At 52.5% G+C, this 15,716-nt stretch overlaps 1 protein-coding gene across 5 annotated transcripts; it reads right to left on the bottom strand.

Annotated features, from left to right (window-relative positions):
* Positions 1-692: 692 nt before the first annotated feature.
* Dnajb5 (DnaJ heat shock protein family (Hsp40) member B5) lies at positions 693-9,865 on the bottom strand. 5 transcript variants are annotated; one of them, NM_001415952.1, is made up of 5 exons: positions 9,779-9,865; positions 8,838-9,305; positions 6,423-6,667; positions 2,886-3,487; positions 693-2,681 (listed from the first exon to the last, which is right to left on the bottom strand). In NM_001415952.1, exons 2-5 carry the CDS (start codon positions 9,017-9,019, stop codon positions 2,448-2,450), a joined length of 1,263 nt encoding a protein of 420 aa, NP_001402881.1. In that variant the 5' UTR covers positions 9,020-9,305; positions 9,779-9,865; the 3' UTR covers positions 693-2,447. The 5 variants fall into 5 exon arrangements, with proteins under 5 accessions (NP_001402881.1, NP_001101474.1, XP_087405669.1 ...); NM_001108004.2 differs by having other exon boundaries at positions 8,838-8,982; XM_087549543.1 differs by having other exon boundaries at positions 1,270-2,681; positions 9,039-9,305.
* Positions 9,866-15,716: the final 5,851 nt, after the last annotated feature.

Below are 15,716 nucleotides of genomic sequence, written 5' to 3'. Positions count from 1 at the left end.
CTCCTAGGTCCGGTGTGTCCACAGACGCCAGAAGAGAAGGCCGGTCCAGGACATCCAGATCCTGAGGCTTTAGGTCTCAGGGAGGACACAAGATAATATTGAACCCCAAGTGAGTGAGATCACTCTAGAGCTCCCAATGCAGAAGATGCCTGGGTAGGATTATGTAGGGTGTAGACATCTTTGTCAACTCACCCATAGCAGACATCTTTGTGAACCAGAGCCCCTGGTTTGGGAGTAGGAGGAAGAGCCTCCCACAGGAAGTGTATCACGTTAGAGGGCAGGAGCCTTTGCCACTGTCTCTGCCCCAGGATGAAGAGTGAGTCAGAAACGTCCTGAGAAGCCCCCGGTCCACCTGTGTGGAGCCAGGCCCAGCAGAGGGCAGCCATCCTTGTGGCCTCAAGGTTGTCTTGGGCTTCTCTCCAGCAGTGTGGCTGGCATATTTGAAGTCGGCCATTTCTGTAACCACAAGGTTCCTTCCTCCCTACCCAGACCCAAGAGGAAAAGGCAGGAGCTTTGAGTAATATTAGAGTTGTCTAGCAGGGACAGGCAGGTGAGACGCCAGGACAGACAACCCTAGAAAATGGTATATGGTTCAAGGAACAAGAACTATGTTTAGTGCCTGTCAGGGAGCCCAGGTCCCCTGTCAGCATGCTCTGGCTACATTCTTTGTGTCCAAACTTTAAAAAAAAAACTTTTTAAAAAAACTTTTTATTTTTTGTAAGTGTGTGTGTGCATGGGTGCAGATTCTTTGTGAGGCTGGACTTGTTGGATTCCCTTGAGCAGTCTCGAGCTGCCTGATGTGTCCTGGGAACTGAATTTGGCTTCTCTGTGAGAACAGGAAGTGCTCTTAACTGCTGAACCATCTCTCCAGCCCACTTGGTAGCCCAACTCTGTTTTTGGGAGTGTGCCTAGTCTCGCTAGTCAGAGAGTCCTCAATCTCCTCCAAGGAATAAAGTGTCTCTAATTCAAAGAGAACACCGAGACAAGTGTGCTAGATCTCATGTTGACAAGCTTCTGAAGAGGCCAGGCTCTCTCTCACAACAAAGGCCCATCTTTCTTCGCAGACAGCTGGGCTGTGGCTTCTGGTGTTGCTGTTTGTTTGGGGTATATGTTCCAGAATTCCAAGAAGTCAGAGCTTACAGGGAGAAGGGGTGAGCGTCAGCTGCTGAGGCTGCTTGGCTTTCCTGGATGATCAGGGCCCTGAAGGAGGCTGACAGTGCCACTTTATTCCTGCCTGCACCCAGGGTTACTGCTTCTGCTCAGAGGCCATATTTTTAAAATACTTTATTTTTTTCATAATACTGTCATTACAAAAAAATACAAAAAACTACTATAAAAACATTCAGGGGCTTGTCAAAGTGAGAAAACCTAAAGACCCCACCCCAGGACCAACTGAAGCAGTTTTCTCCCAGCTCCTTCACTATTCGACTTTTATACAACTGTGGGAGTGGGGTGGGGTGAGGGTCACACAGGCAGAGAGGCTGGAAATTTCCGACACAGCCTCCAAGAAAAGTAAGAAATAAGTAGCTTCACATATCGCAAAAGTGGGGCTTGGAAGTTTGGGGTGGCTAGGCCCTGAGTTCAGAGATATGGGAAGGAACCTGTGATCCTGAATCTCTTGGTGGGGAACAGCTGCCACCTGATCCCAAAGCCCTTTTCCTTCCTGGTGATGGCTGGGAGATGGGTCCTGCCCCACCTCTTAGCTGTGGTGGATGGTTCAGGCCCTCCTTTCTTCTCTCCACCCCTGAACACTCCCCAGAGCAGCTGAGGGGGACAGATCCTCCAACTCTGTGGGGTGTAGGCAGGGCAGCTGTTGGGAAGGCTCCTAAGGGTTGGCTCACCTCCCTGCCCCAAATGAAAAGTGTCTCGTGCTCAAATGACAGCCTTGTTCATCGGTAAGGGACCTTCCTACCTCCTGTCCTTTCTTGTCTCTCAGAGAGACACGGACCATTTTGGCGAGTGCTTCATGTGCACGAACACTTGTGCAAAATAGCCTCGGACACTACAGACCTGGGGGTGGGGTGGGAAGCGGTGTCCTTTCTAACTTCTTTCTCCAGAAACAGGAGGAAGCCGAGGGGAAGGGAGAGGAAAGGTGTTAGCAAGGCTGAGAAGGGGGAGGACATGCTATTTACAGGCAGGACAAGGAATCTATAGCTCCGAGTAGCTCTCAAGTCACTCTCCAGCCACTGCAGTGGGAACTGGATTCAAAGCACGTGACAAAAAAATTGACCCCTGGTCTGGGCTAGTTCTCCCCACCGCCCTCCCATTCCCCCAAAGCAGCCCAGCTCCGAAAGGGGTTGTCGGGAAGAGGAACATTTTCCTGAAAATCAGTGGCTTCTTGCATTTTAGGAAAGTGCCAGTGTCCGGTGGACATCCAGCCGGGTCCACATGAGATTGGTGAGTGTGGGGGTATTGCTGTGGTGGGCTCCAGACAGGCTAGGGAGAGCCTAGGAGCAGGGTAGGTGCTGTTTAAGGATCTGCCGTGTCTGTGGGGTTAATCTGTCTGGGAATCGAACTTTGAACTCAACAATGAGGTCTCCCCGCTGAGTGGGCACCTTGGGGAAGGGAAGTCCCTCCCCACGGAGTCTCTTCACGGTGCCTGGTTTAATAACATCATTGCAGGGTAAAGGGATCACTCGGCCATCAATGGTGGGAATGTTCACGGTGCAGCCACACAGCGCCTGGAAAAAATAAGACAGAGTGAGGGAGAAGTAGGCAAAGAGTGGAGAGGAAGGAAAATGGTCCACATGGGAAAAGAACATGGCGGGCAGCAAGGAAATGCTTCCTATTGCCCTCTGACTGACAGACAGACGTAGACACAAGTGCGTACATGCACACACGTGAACACACACACACACACACACACACACACACACACACCCCACCTCCTTGAGGCTGATGAGTGCACTGTAGAGCACGTTGGTGCCATCTCGGCGAAAGTGCGCATGAGGCTTGTCTTTGAGCACGAAGACAATGTCGGCTGGGATGTTGTCGGGTGTGGCATCGCCCTCTTTGGGGAAGGTAATCTTGGTGCCCTCCTTCCAGCCACGTTTGATGACAATGTGCAGGATTTTGTCCTCGGTGCGCACAGTTCGCCCATCGGGGTTAAGGCGTCGCCTTGTGATCTTCATGCGCTTGGTGGAGCCGTGGTAGATCTCCTCCAGGGACACCCGCAGCTCATGCACCACAGGGGGGTCCTGTACCTTGCGCCGGGGGTACAGTGGTTCTGGGGCTCGCCTCGGACCCCTACTCAGCCCATTGAAGCCAAAGCGGCCAAAGGCACCAAATGGGTCCTCATCTTCATCCACATCCATGTCATCTGGGTCAAAGCCACTGAAAGGCCGAGTGGAGCGGCTGCTGGCAAAGAAGATATCGAAGGGGTTGGAGCCACCAAAGAAGGAAGCAAAGGTGGCATGAGGGTCCCCGTGAAAGGTGTAGTGAAAGGAGCCACCGGAGCCACCTGAGGTACCACCGCCGGTCTTGAGGCCTAGAGGGGAGGAGAAGTTAGGGGCAGCGTGGCTCATCCCCGCCCCGGCCCAGTCTCTTCCCTTTGCCCACTGAGCTGGCTCGGGGCCTACAGGAAGAAGCAGTCCTTGCCCACACAGAGAGGACTAGACTAACAGGATGAGAAAGGCTTCAGACAAGATTAACTTCTACTCCACTGGATGTACATTTAGGACTGTGTACATGGCCTGGTGCAGCAGTCCGTAATCTCAACACGCTGAAGTCTGGGCAGGAGGGCAGTGTTTTAGGCTAGTCTGGGCTGTAGACTGAGACCTTGTCTCAAACCCAAACAGGCCGAGTTAACCATAAATGGGGAAGCTCGGACCAGGAGGCTTAGATGATGTGACTTACATTATGTAATTGTTTCCACTCACGTCCAAAGATTCCTCATAAAGGTGGGGTCGCTGGCCTCGTCCGTTATGTTACATGACAGGCCATACCTGACTCCCAGATCTCTACTTCTCAAGACACACAGGGCTGGGGACAGACAGGGTTTGACCACAGAGCAGGCCCATCAGTGAGCTGTCCTGAATTACATGTGGACACAGTTTAGAGGAAGCCCTACTCTGCTTCATCTCTCCCTACGTTTTGCTCAAACTGGAAATCAAGAGTTCTCAAAAAAAAAAAAAAAAAAACCCAAGATTTTTTCTAGAAAAAAATGTAAATTACTTTATTTGCATATTGTGATCTAGTATTGTACAGCCCCAGGGACTGTCAGTCACATATTGTACAGACATAGACTATACTGGACCAGCTCCCCGGAATAACAGCACACCAGCCCTGCATCCCACATTTAATGTGGGGCAACCATCACATGTCACTGGCATCATGAAAGGGATGACTCCAGCTGCTCCCTCTTGTTTAAGGGACTTGGATTTCTGGATGGCACTGTCATGGTGGGTGTTTGATGGCGTGGTAGGAAGTATGTGGATAGGATTAACACAGACTGACCCAGAATATGTAGATCCAGGGGTGGGGCCCAGGCTAGGGGAAGGGCCCCTCTCACTGAGTCTCATTTGTTTATTGTTCTGGGGGTGGGACCTAGGGCTCTGTGCGCTGCTCTAGACAAGTGCTCTAGCACTAGACTACGTTCTTAGCCTTCTATGAGGTCTTTTATCTAAAATTTCAATTAGCCTTGGGAACCTGGGCTTAAATTATTTTATTTCATGGGACCACTAGGACAGATTTGGGTTTCATTAGAGAGTCTATTTAAGTAGCAGGCACTCGGGCTTGTGGCAGTTGCCTCTTAACTCCTCTCCTAAGACTTGGGGGTCTGTTCTTTTTCCCTGTTGAAGGGCAGTTATGAAGCAAGTCTAAGAAGCCAGGCAGAGCTTGTGGGAGAGCAGGAGGCTGGATTGATGTCAACAGAGGGTAATTCTCACTGTGGGATTCCTGCTCCACCACCCACCCCACTTCAAGCAGGGAACAACTTGTCCCAAGCCAAACCAGTGCTGCGCACAGACTCTGTGTACAGCATTCTGGCTGGCTGTTGAGGAAGAGGCATGGTGGACAGCAATATCACTGACTTTTCAAGGCTGCTTCTCCCTCCTCCAGCCCCAGAGGTTTTCCCTGGGCTGAGGTGCACTCGCTCTACACCAGAACTCAGTGTCTAGGCCTAGGGTCCGAGTCTGGGTGTTGCCTTTGTTTGGGCTTGGTCATCACTGAGGTGGGGGAGGAAGTTTCTGGGTACCTTCTCCCATTCCTTCCTAAACAAAGGTTGGGTTAAGGGGAGGAGTGAGTGCAGTTCTGGGAGCAGCCGACGGAGGTGTGCTACCTGCACTGCTTCTCTTCTTTTCCAGGTCCAACACTCCCCATCCTCCCAACTTAGCTGGGAGAGTGCCGGGGCCCTGAGCAGGTGCCTGGTCTCTCTGAGAATTGACAAGTCTGGGAATAATCAGGGGAAAATGGGACGAGCTCGAAGTGTGCAGACTAAAATGGGGTGGGGGTGGGGGTGGGGCCGAGAAGATGGGGCACAGGGAAGAGAGGGGCAGAGATGAACAGGACACAAAGTGAAGAGGGGGCACAAAGAAGATTCTCTTGAGCCCCTGCACTTAATCAGGTATGGTACGTGCCATTCAGCCTGCTTCATTCTGACGGGAGGCTGGGGAAAGCAAAGGGGACAGTGCGAAAGAGGGGAGGATGTCATTAGGAGGAAGGACAGTTCTTCCCAGGAAGGAGAGTCCTCGGCTGTGACAATGTCTCTTAATATAGCCCGACAGGTGCCTATGGCTGGCGGGAGGCAGGCGCCCCGAGGGGCAGGCCCAGAATTAGCAGCTACATCATGCCTGTGGGATGTGCTGGGAGGAGCCACCCTCTTAGAGGCTTTATTTGGGCCTTTCCTGATGCCTGCCCAGTGCATGGCCACCAACTGCCCTAGGGAAAGAGTAAGATGCCAGCAACATCTCCCTTCCACTCCTGGATCCCTGCCACTTCCTCTGGGAGGCGAATCTCTGTTCTGCTGGCCTAAGTGGCATTGGGGGATGGTGGCAACAACCATATCCACTCAGAACTCTAGTAGTTAATTCGCTGGCTATTCAAGGGCCAGACTTTTATGCTGATGAATGTAAATGCCGCCCTCCGAGAGTCACAGGCTCGAGCTTGCTCTCTCTCTCTCTCTCTCTCTCTCTCTCTCTCTCTCTCTCTCTCTCTCTCTCCAACCTTTCTGATCAGCCAATGAAGCGGCGGCGACTTCAGGCAGGACTAATAAGGCTGGGAAGGAAGGAAGGTGGGAGGAGGGGGAGGGGGAGAGGGAAGGGGAAGGCCTTTGGCGAGGTCTCCAGGCCTCTCTAGGGCCAGATGGGGAGAAGAGAGGGAGAAGAGAGTAGTGGGGAGGCCAGGTAGTTGAGTGAGCTACTCTAAGGTAACTGGCTCGTCCCGGACTCCAGACAAACACAGGGGTCTGGTTGCTGTCACCTTACCTTCCTCCCCATACTGGTCATACAGGCTCCGTTTCTTAGGGTCACTCAGCACGTCGTAGGCCTCGGCAATCTCCTTAAACTTCTCCTCAGCGTTGGGTTCTTTGTTCTTGTCTGGGTGGTACTTCAAGGCCATCTTTCGATAGGCTTTCTTGATCTCATCTTCGTTGGCCCCAGACGGGATTCCAAGAATCTTGTAATAATCTTTTCCCATCACAGCCACTGGACCGGTGCTGGGCTCCTTGTTTCTGAAAGAGCCCAGGGCCAACCTTTGATGCCCTGTTCTCTACAGCCCAGCCCCACTCCTGATGATCCTGCAATCCTTAAATGACTCCCGTATGACCTTCAGTAGGTCATGCCTATTCTCTGGGCCTCTGTCTCCCCATCTGTAAAATGAAAGTTTGGGGCTAGATGATGTCTTCTGGTTCTGACATGAACCATTCCATGATTCCTTTCTTAGCTTCTGGCTGAAGATTGTGGCCCACTTCTTGGGGCTAGGCCGAGGCCCAGGCCCTCAGGCTAGCCTGAGGACCCCTGAGAGGCCCTTCTGAGTGAAATGGCACTGTGGACTGACAGACACATACAGAAGCTGGCGAAGGTCAGTGCACAGAGTGAGGTCACCTGAGCTTCATAGTCTCTCCTACGCCACACCTCAGGCATGATGCCCAGGCTGAGGACAGCTGGGGCAGTAGCCCAGGATGGGGAACAGGCTCCAGTCTCCAGCCAGCTGAATTGGGGTATGGGAGTTTGGAGTCTTTTCTGCCATCAGGGACCCCAGATCTCTCTGCCCTTGCCCCCCCAGACTATGCCAAGCTTCACATGTGACTCAGATCACAGAGTGACTCACAGCCTTTGGAAACTGCTGTTTCTAACACCCTCATTAGCAGGGGGACACTGTCTTTCCCCCAGCCAGGGTAACAGTTGCCTTTACTCATTTCCCACTATTTACACACTCAAGTGTGACTACTTGTCTGTGCTGCCTAAGCACCAAAGGCAGTGAACAAAAGCCTCAGAGGAAAAGCCTTCTTCAAGCCTAGGTGCCAGGAGACAGATGGACACTAACCTCCATGTCCTAAATACCTTTGCTGCGACCCCCTCCTCTGCGCATCCTGACATTTTATGATCTGACTCCAGGCTAGGCTTAAGACTCCTAAGTGGGGTTCAAGGACACCAAGCCAGGACTCTAACCCTCTAACCTGCTCCCATCAATGGACCTGTGGAGGACATGAAGGGAGGGGTCATGAAGGAGTGGCCAGACGCCATTCTTCAGCCTTTTTGAGGTGTAGCCAACCCTTGCTAAAACAGGGAGAAACAGAGTCTTTCTAATAATGTCCTGGCAGCCACAGCTGAGGCCTGCTTTTCTGCCCCTGACTACTTCATAGTAGTAAAGTGTACAAGGTGTCCTGGCCGGAGTGAGGGCTGTGGCAGTTCAGGGGGCCCCAGGTAGGCAGGGAGAGTGACCTTAGCTCCTGCCTGCTGCAGGTGGCTAGGTTGACTCACGGTACAGGGAGTCACCTCACTCTGACAAAGAGAAGGCACTATAAAGGCGGGTACTCCCCCATTTCCCCACACCAGCATGTCACGCCTGTGGGGGAGACTGGAGTTGGGGGAGGCAGAGAAGAAAGAGCATCTGGAGGAGGGCAGCCATTTTCGGAAACGGCATTAAAAGCAGTCTGAGAGGGAGATGCGGTGGTCTGCCATCTTTGCCTCAGCCCACACTTTCTTTCTTCCAGGACTGGAAGAAACCTAGAACAGTGACAGGGTGCCCAGGGAGCTCCAATGGCTTCTAGGCAGAGGGCAAGCATCACAGCTTACCAGCCCGCCCCCCTTCATCACCTCTGCACCACTGCCAGCTTCCTCTCTGGCACCCACCTGCTGGCTGCTCTAGACCCATAATTCTCTTGCCTCTACAGACACAGGGCAAACTCTCAGGACCTGCCTCCTTTCCCTCCATTCCACCCGCCTTCCCTCTCCCTCCCCACAAGCCACGTGGCAGGATAACAAAGGGGCCCCAAGGCATGGCTCTGCCTTTGATGAAGAATGAGTATGTCAAGGTAGAGCTAGGGATGAAATAAAAAATGAGGACAGATAGCAAGAGGGACTGTCCAGTACAGGGAGGAGAGAGGTGATGAGAGATGACAAAAGGAAAAGGCTGAAGTGGACCACAGGATACTGATGGGTTGAGAGGGAGAACCAAAGAGCTGAGATGTTCAAGATATTTGTGGGAACATGAGTTTGAGAGAGATGAAGGACATGGGGTCCGATTCATTCAAAAGTACAAGTGAGGTGGCGGGGGATTCATGCACACAGCAGGAGATGAGGATGAGAGGGAGGGAGGAAGGAGGCAATGAAGGGAATGGCTGATGTGGAGGACCTGACTTGGCATGGGTATGAGCGCCCTTCTCAGGAGGGACTTACCGAAACTTTACAAACCCATTCAGCGTCCACGCTCGAAGTTTTAAGGGCTCCAGCTGAATTTTAAACATCAAGCTGGCTAAGAAGTCTTCTCCCCAGAAGTGTGGGAAGCTCCGGAAAGCTCCTCGAGCCTGCAGTGGGGGTGCTGCTGGGGGTGGGCAGGACAGCACTGTGCGCTTAAACATGCCCAGCCAAGCCCCTCACCTCTGATCGCTCCACCGGAGCCTGCCTGGGACGCTGTAGCTCTGGAAGCCACCTCCTCAGATTCCCACAGGCCGTGGCCCAGCAAGGCCTGTCTCGTGCCCCAGAAGCTGGACCTGATCCCCAGGTGTAGAGTGCAGTGAGAGGGTCCAGTGGCCACCTGCTCTCGGGTACAGCAGTGTCTGGCTGAATGGTGTGAGCGCCTGGACGGCTGTGTGACAGTGAGGCCGGAAGTGACTGTGTGTAGTTGTTGAGTGGCAGCGTGTGTACCTGTGACAGGTGTGATGATAGTGAGGGCCTGAGAGACAGTGAGATCCTCTCGCCTGTCTGGGGAGGACCCAAGCCCAATCCCCAAGAACCTACTCAATGAAGTCACTGACGGGGAGTCTCCTCCCCCGCAGATGGGCGGGGAGGGGCGGGGCAGAGCGGAGCCTGGCCCGGACAAAAGGCGCGGCAGGGAGAGGAAGGAAGGGGGTTCGCGCGGGGGAGGGGGTCGGTGATGTCACCCCAGCTGGCTGGCTGGCCTGCTCAGAAACGCCTCTGCCCGGCGCAACCCAATCCGACCCGACCCAACCCGACCCTTGTCGCCGACACCCAGCACCTGGCAGACCCCGAGCTCCCAGGCCCCTCACCCCAATGGCAGGGCAGACTATGGGCCCACGGTGTCCCAACCCCCCATACCAGGACCTGTCTTCTCGACGCCCCACACCCGGGACCCCCGAGTCCTCGTTCAGCGCCCTCACCGGTGAGGAGCTGCGGGCGCCGCCGCGGTCCTTCTATCAGCCGCTGCCCCCTCCCCCGGCTCCGGCTCCGCCGCCTCCACTCGGGACAGGAGTCGCCTGCCCGCCGGCCGCAGACAGCGGGACCGGGAGCCCGCCCCCACGGCTCCGCCTCCTCGCTTTCCATTGCACGGTCTACCCGTCACTCAGCCGAACTCTGCTGTGATTGGATATCTCTCAACGAGCGTCCGGGAGATAGCCACCTCTTCACCGCCCCTGTCACCCGGCCACACGCGCACACATTCCGGGCAGTGATTGGTGTGGGTGTGATTGGTGCCCTCTAGGATCAATCAACCACACCTCTTCTCCATCTCGTCGTGTTATTGGTGAAAAGGACATAGGGAGGCAACTCCAGGCGCCCTTTGATTTTATTGGCTCGTCCCTGTGATTTTGACCAGTGGGGGCAACTATATTAGTCCAGTCTCCAGTATAAGAAGGTGAGACATTCTGGCCACCGCCTGAGTCCAAGGAGAACCTTCTGGAACGAGTGCAACCTCAAAGACAACCTAATAGGAAAACTGCACTCGCAAGTTGGCGTTGTCACCAAGCATTCTTTCTTTTCTTCGTTTAGGAGAGTTGAAGGAGAGAGAGAGAGAGAGAGAGAGAGAGAGAGAGAGAGAGAGAGAGAGAGAGAGAGAGAGAGAGAGAGAGAGAGAGAGAGAGAGAGAGAGAGGAGAGAGAGAGAGAGAGAGAGAGAGAGAGAGAGAGAGAGAGAGAGAGAGAACTCTGGGGAAGTGTAGTCTCTAGACCAGTGCCAAAGCTCAACCTTTTTTACCCGTCTTCTATAAAATTGTGAGCCAACTTGACCTGGCCTGATTTAGTTTTACCTTGTCTTGACCTGGGATTGACCTGACATAGTTTAACTGTAACACAATCCGACCCGGATAGACTTGAGATTCTAAGTGCCCTTGTGATCACCCTCTGTGCTAGTAACTGGTAACACCTTCGTGAGTCTCTATCCAGATCCCTTCCATCTTCAGTGCTTTCACGCCGGCTCGCTTAGGAATAGTGGCTTCTCAGCCACGTGGAGTCCAGTGTCCAGTTCAGACTCCTTATAAACTAACCTTCCATCTTCTCCTCGGATCCCCCCCCCCGGCCTTTTTCTTGCCTACTGTGATATCTGTCTGGTCTTCCCTCACCCCAAATTTCAGTCCTGTTCTGTTTGGCCCTGTAACTCGTCCCCCCACCTTTTGTCTTAATTCTTAAGTCATCTGTTTCTGTGGTCTGCAATATCATAGCTCATAGGTCTTTCTCCCTTTAATCTTTTACCTCAGCTTCTCATGATCCTCTTTCTTAACTCCCTCATACACTGTCATCTCTGACCCCCCCCAACCCCCCTAGTAAATCATTAAATCTCAACCCCAGTGTCCCCGATACTCAGAGCAGGCGGGGCTGCGGAGGCGGTCGCCAGCGGAAGCCGCCGCTCCAGCAGACACCGAGCTTGGCGCCCACGTTACTGTCTCCCAGGCCCATCTGTGCTGGAGGGAGCGGGGGTGGGAGGGGGTAATCTGGGGGTGAAGAGGGGGAGGGGGTTCTTGAGAGATTTGGTGACAAAGGCCTGAGAAAATTCTCTCATCGTATTCTTAGCCAGTTCCCTGAGACAGATTTAGATGTCTGAGACCATGCAAAGCAGTTGGAACTGTAAACTGAGGCTTGGAGTACCTAGGTCCCAGAAGAGAGAAGAGGGGTCTGGGGGGTTGGGGGGCAAGGTCTACATATTCTTAACAACCTGTCTCTTCCCAGTGTTCCACATAGACTCCCAGGTGTAAAGGAATTTGAGTTTGAAGTAAGAAAAGGAACTGGGGTGAAAGAGGAGTTGGACAGAGGAGGGAGGAAAGGGCTGTGAAGCCATCAGGGTGGGGGACTGACAGGTATCTAATTGAAGGAGATGGGATGGGAACTGGAAAGGGGGCCATAAGATGGGGTGGGAGAGAGGAAAGATGGGCTGGGAGGAGACTGTAGGGGCAGTAGAATGGCAGGACAGAGAAAACAGATGAGGTAGAGGGAGGGGGAAGGGATGAGGCTTAGATGAGGGAGTGGTGTGGTGTGGCATGGACATGGTATCCTGGGAAGAGGCTGTCCAGGAATGGTACTGACCCCAATGATTTGGGGGCTACCACTATCCTTCCTCCTGATGTGAGGGGGCCCCAGCTGTGTTTCTTCCTAATTCTGGGCCTGTCTCCTGCTGCTCCAGACTTTGCCCGTGCCAGCACTGAGGGAGGGTTCAGCCATGAGCCTTTTTACCTGGCTCGGCTGATGCTAAACTGTAGGCCTGGACTTCAGGGACTGGAGGTTTGTGTCCTTGGGAGTTGGTGACCCAAACTCCATTGTCTACCAGAACCACTACTGTTGCCTTTTGTCCTACTTTCTAGGACATCTGAACCAGAGAGCACAGGGCAGCGAGACTGTAAGGATGGGAATGCCGGAGCCAGTCAGCCTGTTGACCTTGCAAGGGCGCTGGCCAATCCACACCTCATTTGTTCTGGGCAAATGGGCTAAGCAATGGTAGACGCTCACGGGGCTTTTCTGTGGGTTAATTAAGGTGACACTCGTAAGAGTCTGAGCTCTGAGCATGGCATGCGGCTAATGTAAATGACATTGACTCTTACTGTGTGTTCAGGGCTATCTGGGTATGTGACTGCAACTAGAAATGTGTGCCTCTGACTGGGATTGTTAGAATCGTGAGTCTATTTGTAAGTGTATATCTGTATGAGTATCAGTATGCCTGATTCTGTACTTGCTCTAGGTATGTGATTTAGTGTCAGCACACACGGATGATTAAATAAACGGCTGTGTAGGCATGTGACTCCGTCGTGAAGAGTGAGGGAAGTATGTGGCTATTGACACCATTTCTGCCAGTGTATGTTCGCATCTGTGACCGTGTTGCCTCCAGACACCCCCGCTTGTCCTCCCTCCTCATGGAGACGTCATAACCCTAGGTGTCCCTCATTTCCTTACCCTGAGGGGAACCGGAACCTGTGGGCAGGGGTGTGGGGGCGGGTGCCAGTGAGGAGGTGTTTAAGCAGGAGCACATGTTCCCTCACAGACTGTGTATGGGAGGGGGAGCCCCTATCTTGCACACATCCCAAATCCTCCAGAGGAAGTGCTTCCCCCCTCGGCCTGTTCCTAGTTCCCTGTCTTGTCACCATGGCAGCAGTTGCCAAGGGCTCTCATGGTTGCTAAGATCTGGGTGTGGGAGGATGCCAGGCCCCGTTGCTAGTAGAAACAGAATCCTGGAGGCAAGGAAGACTACCCCCACAGCTGCCAGCTCTACGCAACGACAGCATCGGCTCTCGGGCTGCCCCTTTCCCCCAACTGAACCCACAATTTGTATGTGGCAGTATGGTGTGTGAGGAAGCTTTAACATGAAGCTGGGGCTGTGACACCTCTGAGGGGAAAGGAGGGTCCTCAGTCTGCCTATTACCACTGTTAAAGCCAGCAGCTCCCAATTCTGTCTCTCATCTCTCCTACTGGTCTCCTGGGTGGCATTGGAGTTCTCCGGTGACTGGGTACTCATCTCCTGATGTTTCGCCTGAGCAGACTCTTAGCATCCCATTTGATACATGCTTTGTATTGACATAGGGACATAGGGTTGGTCCCACATGGGAACGCACCTTTGGCATCTGCCAGAGATACCGACTCTGGTTATAATCGTGGCCAAAGGAATCCCTTGAATCCAGCCTAAGCCTTAGCTTATTTCCTAGACATAGTTGAGCCCTGATTTTAATGCTAGACACTTAAGCTCACTGTCACCTTCACTTCCTATTCTTTTCAGTGACAGAGCATTGGCCAGCGATCTAACTTCTTGGAACGTGTGTGTCGGCATCTCCTTGAGCATCTACGCTTACAGTGATCAGTTGTACCTTTGGGGTCTGAAAGAGTTATAAGACCCCCCAGACACCCGCGCCCGCGCCCGCGCGTGTGCGCGCTTGCTTTACAACGGAGATGTCAGTTTTAGGGCTGGCCAGCAGAGGGCGTGTAGCATAAGATTCTCAAGGAAAGCCTCCAAGAGTCTTTAAGTGAACTTAAGAAGTTTTGGCCTAAACTTTAAAGTCATGTGACTGCTTGAGCTTACAGCTATATCTCCAGATCAGCTGTGAGGGTACAAGAATGTTGGCTGGTACCTCAGGTGTCAAGAGGACCTAGTAAAGTATCTCCGAGACTCAGCACTTGGCTTCACTGCCCTCCCTGGTATTCAGTTGTCCTTGGTTCTATTGAGAAGACCTTTGTATTCTCACAATGTTCATCCTTCACCCGAGCTCTGTTTTAGGGACCGCTATAGCTTTATAGGGCCTATTCCACATGGCAGCCATGTGCCCCCACCATGTCCACCCTTTCCAAGATCCATGCCTTTATGGGTTCTTCATCTGCCTTGCTTGATTCCAGCCATTCAAGGCTTTCGGTCTGTGCCACCTGACTCTGACTAGTCTGCTCCAGGAGAGTTGAGGTAGGAATGAACAAGATGGCTTGTCTCTCTTCCTGACGAGATTCTTTCCACGTAGCCTTGGGTTGCACTAGTTTTTGGGTTTTGTTTTTTTTTTTTTTTAATTTTTCTTTTTTGGAAGCTAACTCTATAGATCACTCATACCAAGTTAAAACCACAAGCTTTTTTACCCCGGGTGCTGATTCATCTTTGGTCTATTACAGTTTGGGGGAAAAGAAACCTTGAAATATGTTAAATAAAAACATTTTGGTACCTTTTGAGTTTGAGGGCAGTCTTTGAGCTCGGAAACCTGTACATTTGATGTTTACTTAAAGCGGGAACAAAGGACAGCGGGTCTCTAGCTGGCGGTGACTTCAGCACTGTGGACAGAGGCTCCTGGCACCTCCAGCTGTGCCTGGGACTGCAGAAGGTGGGACCCTGCTTCCAAGGGAACAGGACTCCCAGCTGTTCGCTGGGTGCCTCGCAGTGTCTAAAGTGCTTTCTCTCTTCCAAACTCATCCTGTTTTTGTTTTTCTATCAGCCTAAAAGTCAGACATAACAGGGACTGTTCTCTAGATCTTTACAGATGAGGAAATATGCCTTAAGGCTGGATCCAGAGAACCCCTGGGAAAAATGGAGATGGGGTCTAGAGAACTGAGTAATGCTGTTTCTCTTTTGGGGGGGGGTGACTTTCTTGAAAGATAGAGGGAACATCCTTGAGCCAGAGCAGGGCAGGGGGCAGTTTGTGTGGAGGTGAAGTTCTAGCAATCCCTGGGGGGAAGTGGCAGAGAGTAATCGTAGGAGGGAGGACACCTCCAGCTAGGACTGCTGGACGGAATCTCTATTGTTCACAGAGATACAGGATGTTAATTGTTTAATTTCATATTTATTCATTTTTCGTATGTACGCATGCCACGACACATGTGGAGACCAGAGGACAACTTATGGGAATTGGTTCTCTTCATCTGCCATGGGGATTGAACTCGGACTGTTGGCTTGACAGCAAGCCCCTTTCCTCTCTGAAGCCATCTTACCAGCCCAGGATCTAGTTTGTAAGCTTTGTGCTACTCGGATGCTCAGCTTCCATGAGTCAGGAGATAAGGAGGAACTCACGTGATGTCATCACACTTCCTGAGTCTGGTGGACTCCCTGCCCTATGGGAAGAGGTATGGAAGCCGAGGTGTAAAAGTTGTGTCGATGGTGAAAGCTTCAGTAATGTGGCTACAAGCCCGGTTCCCTGTCTGTTTTGAGGAGTGGGGAGGGGAGGTGCTAGACTACACTGTCACAGGTCCCTTGAAGTGTGCTTTGACAGGCACCACAGGTGGGTGCACAGCACACACGTTGGTAAGAACATGGCCACCACAGATGGACTGAAGACTACAGTGTTTTGTTTTATACTCAGGCCAGGAACTGGTCATTGCTGGGACGTGTCAGAGAAATGGGAAGATCCCCAAAACAATAGTAAGCAAGAACAGAAAC

This window comes from Rattus norvegicus, chromosome 5, assembly GCF_021556685.1.
Source record: "Rattus norvegicus strain SHRSP/BbbUtx chromosome 5, alternate assembly SHRSP_T2T, whole genome shotgun sequence".
In the NCBI taxonomy this organism is placed as follows: domain Eukaryota; kingdom Metazoa; phylum Chordata; class Mammalia; order Rodentia; family Muridae; genus Rattus; species Rattus norvegicus.
Note: the sequence above shows the minus strand (reverse complement) of the source record. Positions and strands in the feature narration are given on the sequence as shown.

Bases quoted from the DNA above. Each gene is read 5' to 3' on its own strand.
- Dnajb5 (NM_001415952.1), bottom strand. From the start codon at position 9,019: ATGTTTAAGCGCACAGTGCTGTCCTGCCCACCCCCAGCAGCACCCCCA. The intron at 6,668-8,837 runs GTAAGTCCCTCC...GGGCTCTTTCAG, and splicing joins AATGGGTTTGTAAAGTTTCG to AAACAAGGAGCCCAGCACCG. The intron at 2,682-2,885 runs GTGGGGTGTGTG...TATTTTTTCCAG, and splicing joins CACTCATCAGCCTCAAGGAG to GCGCTGTGTGGCTGCACCGT.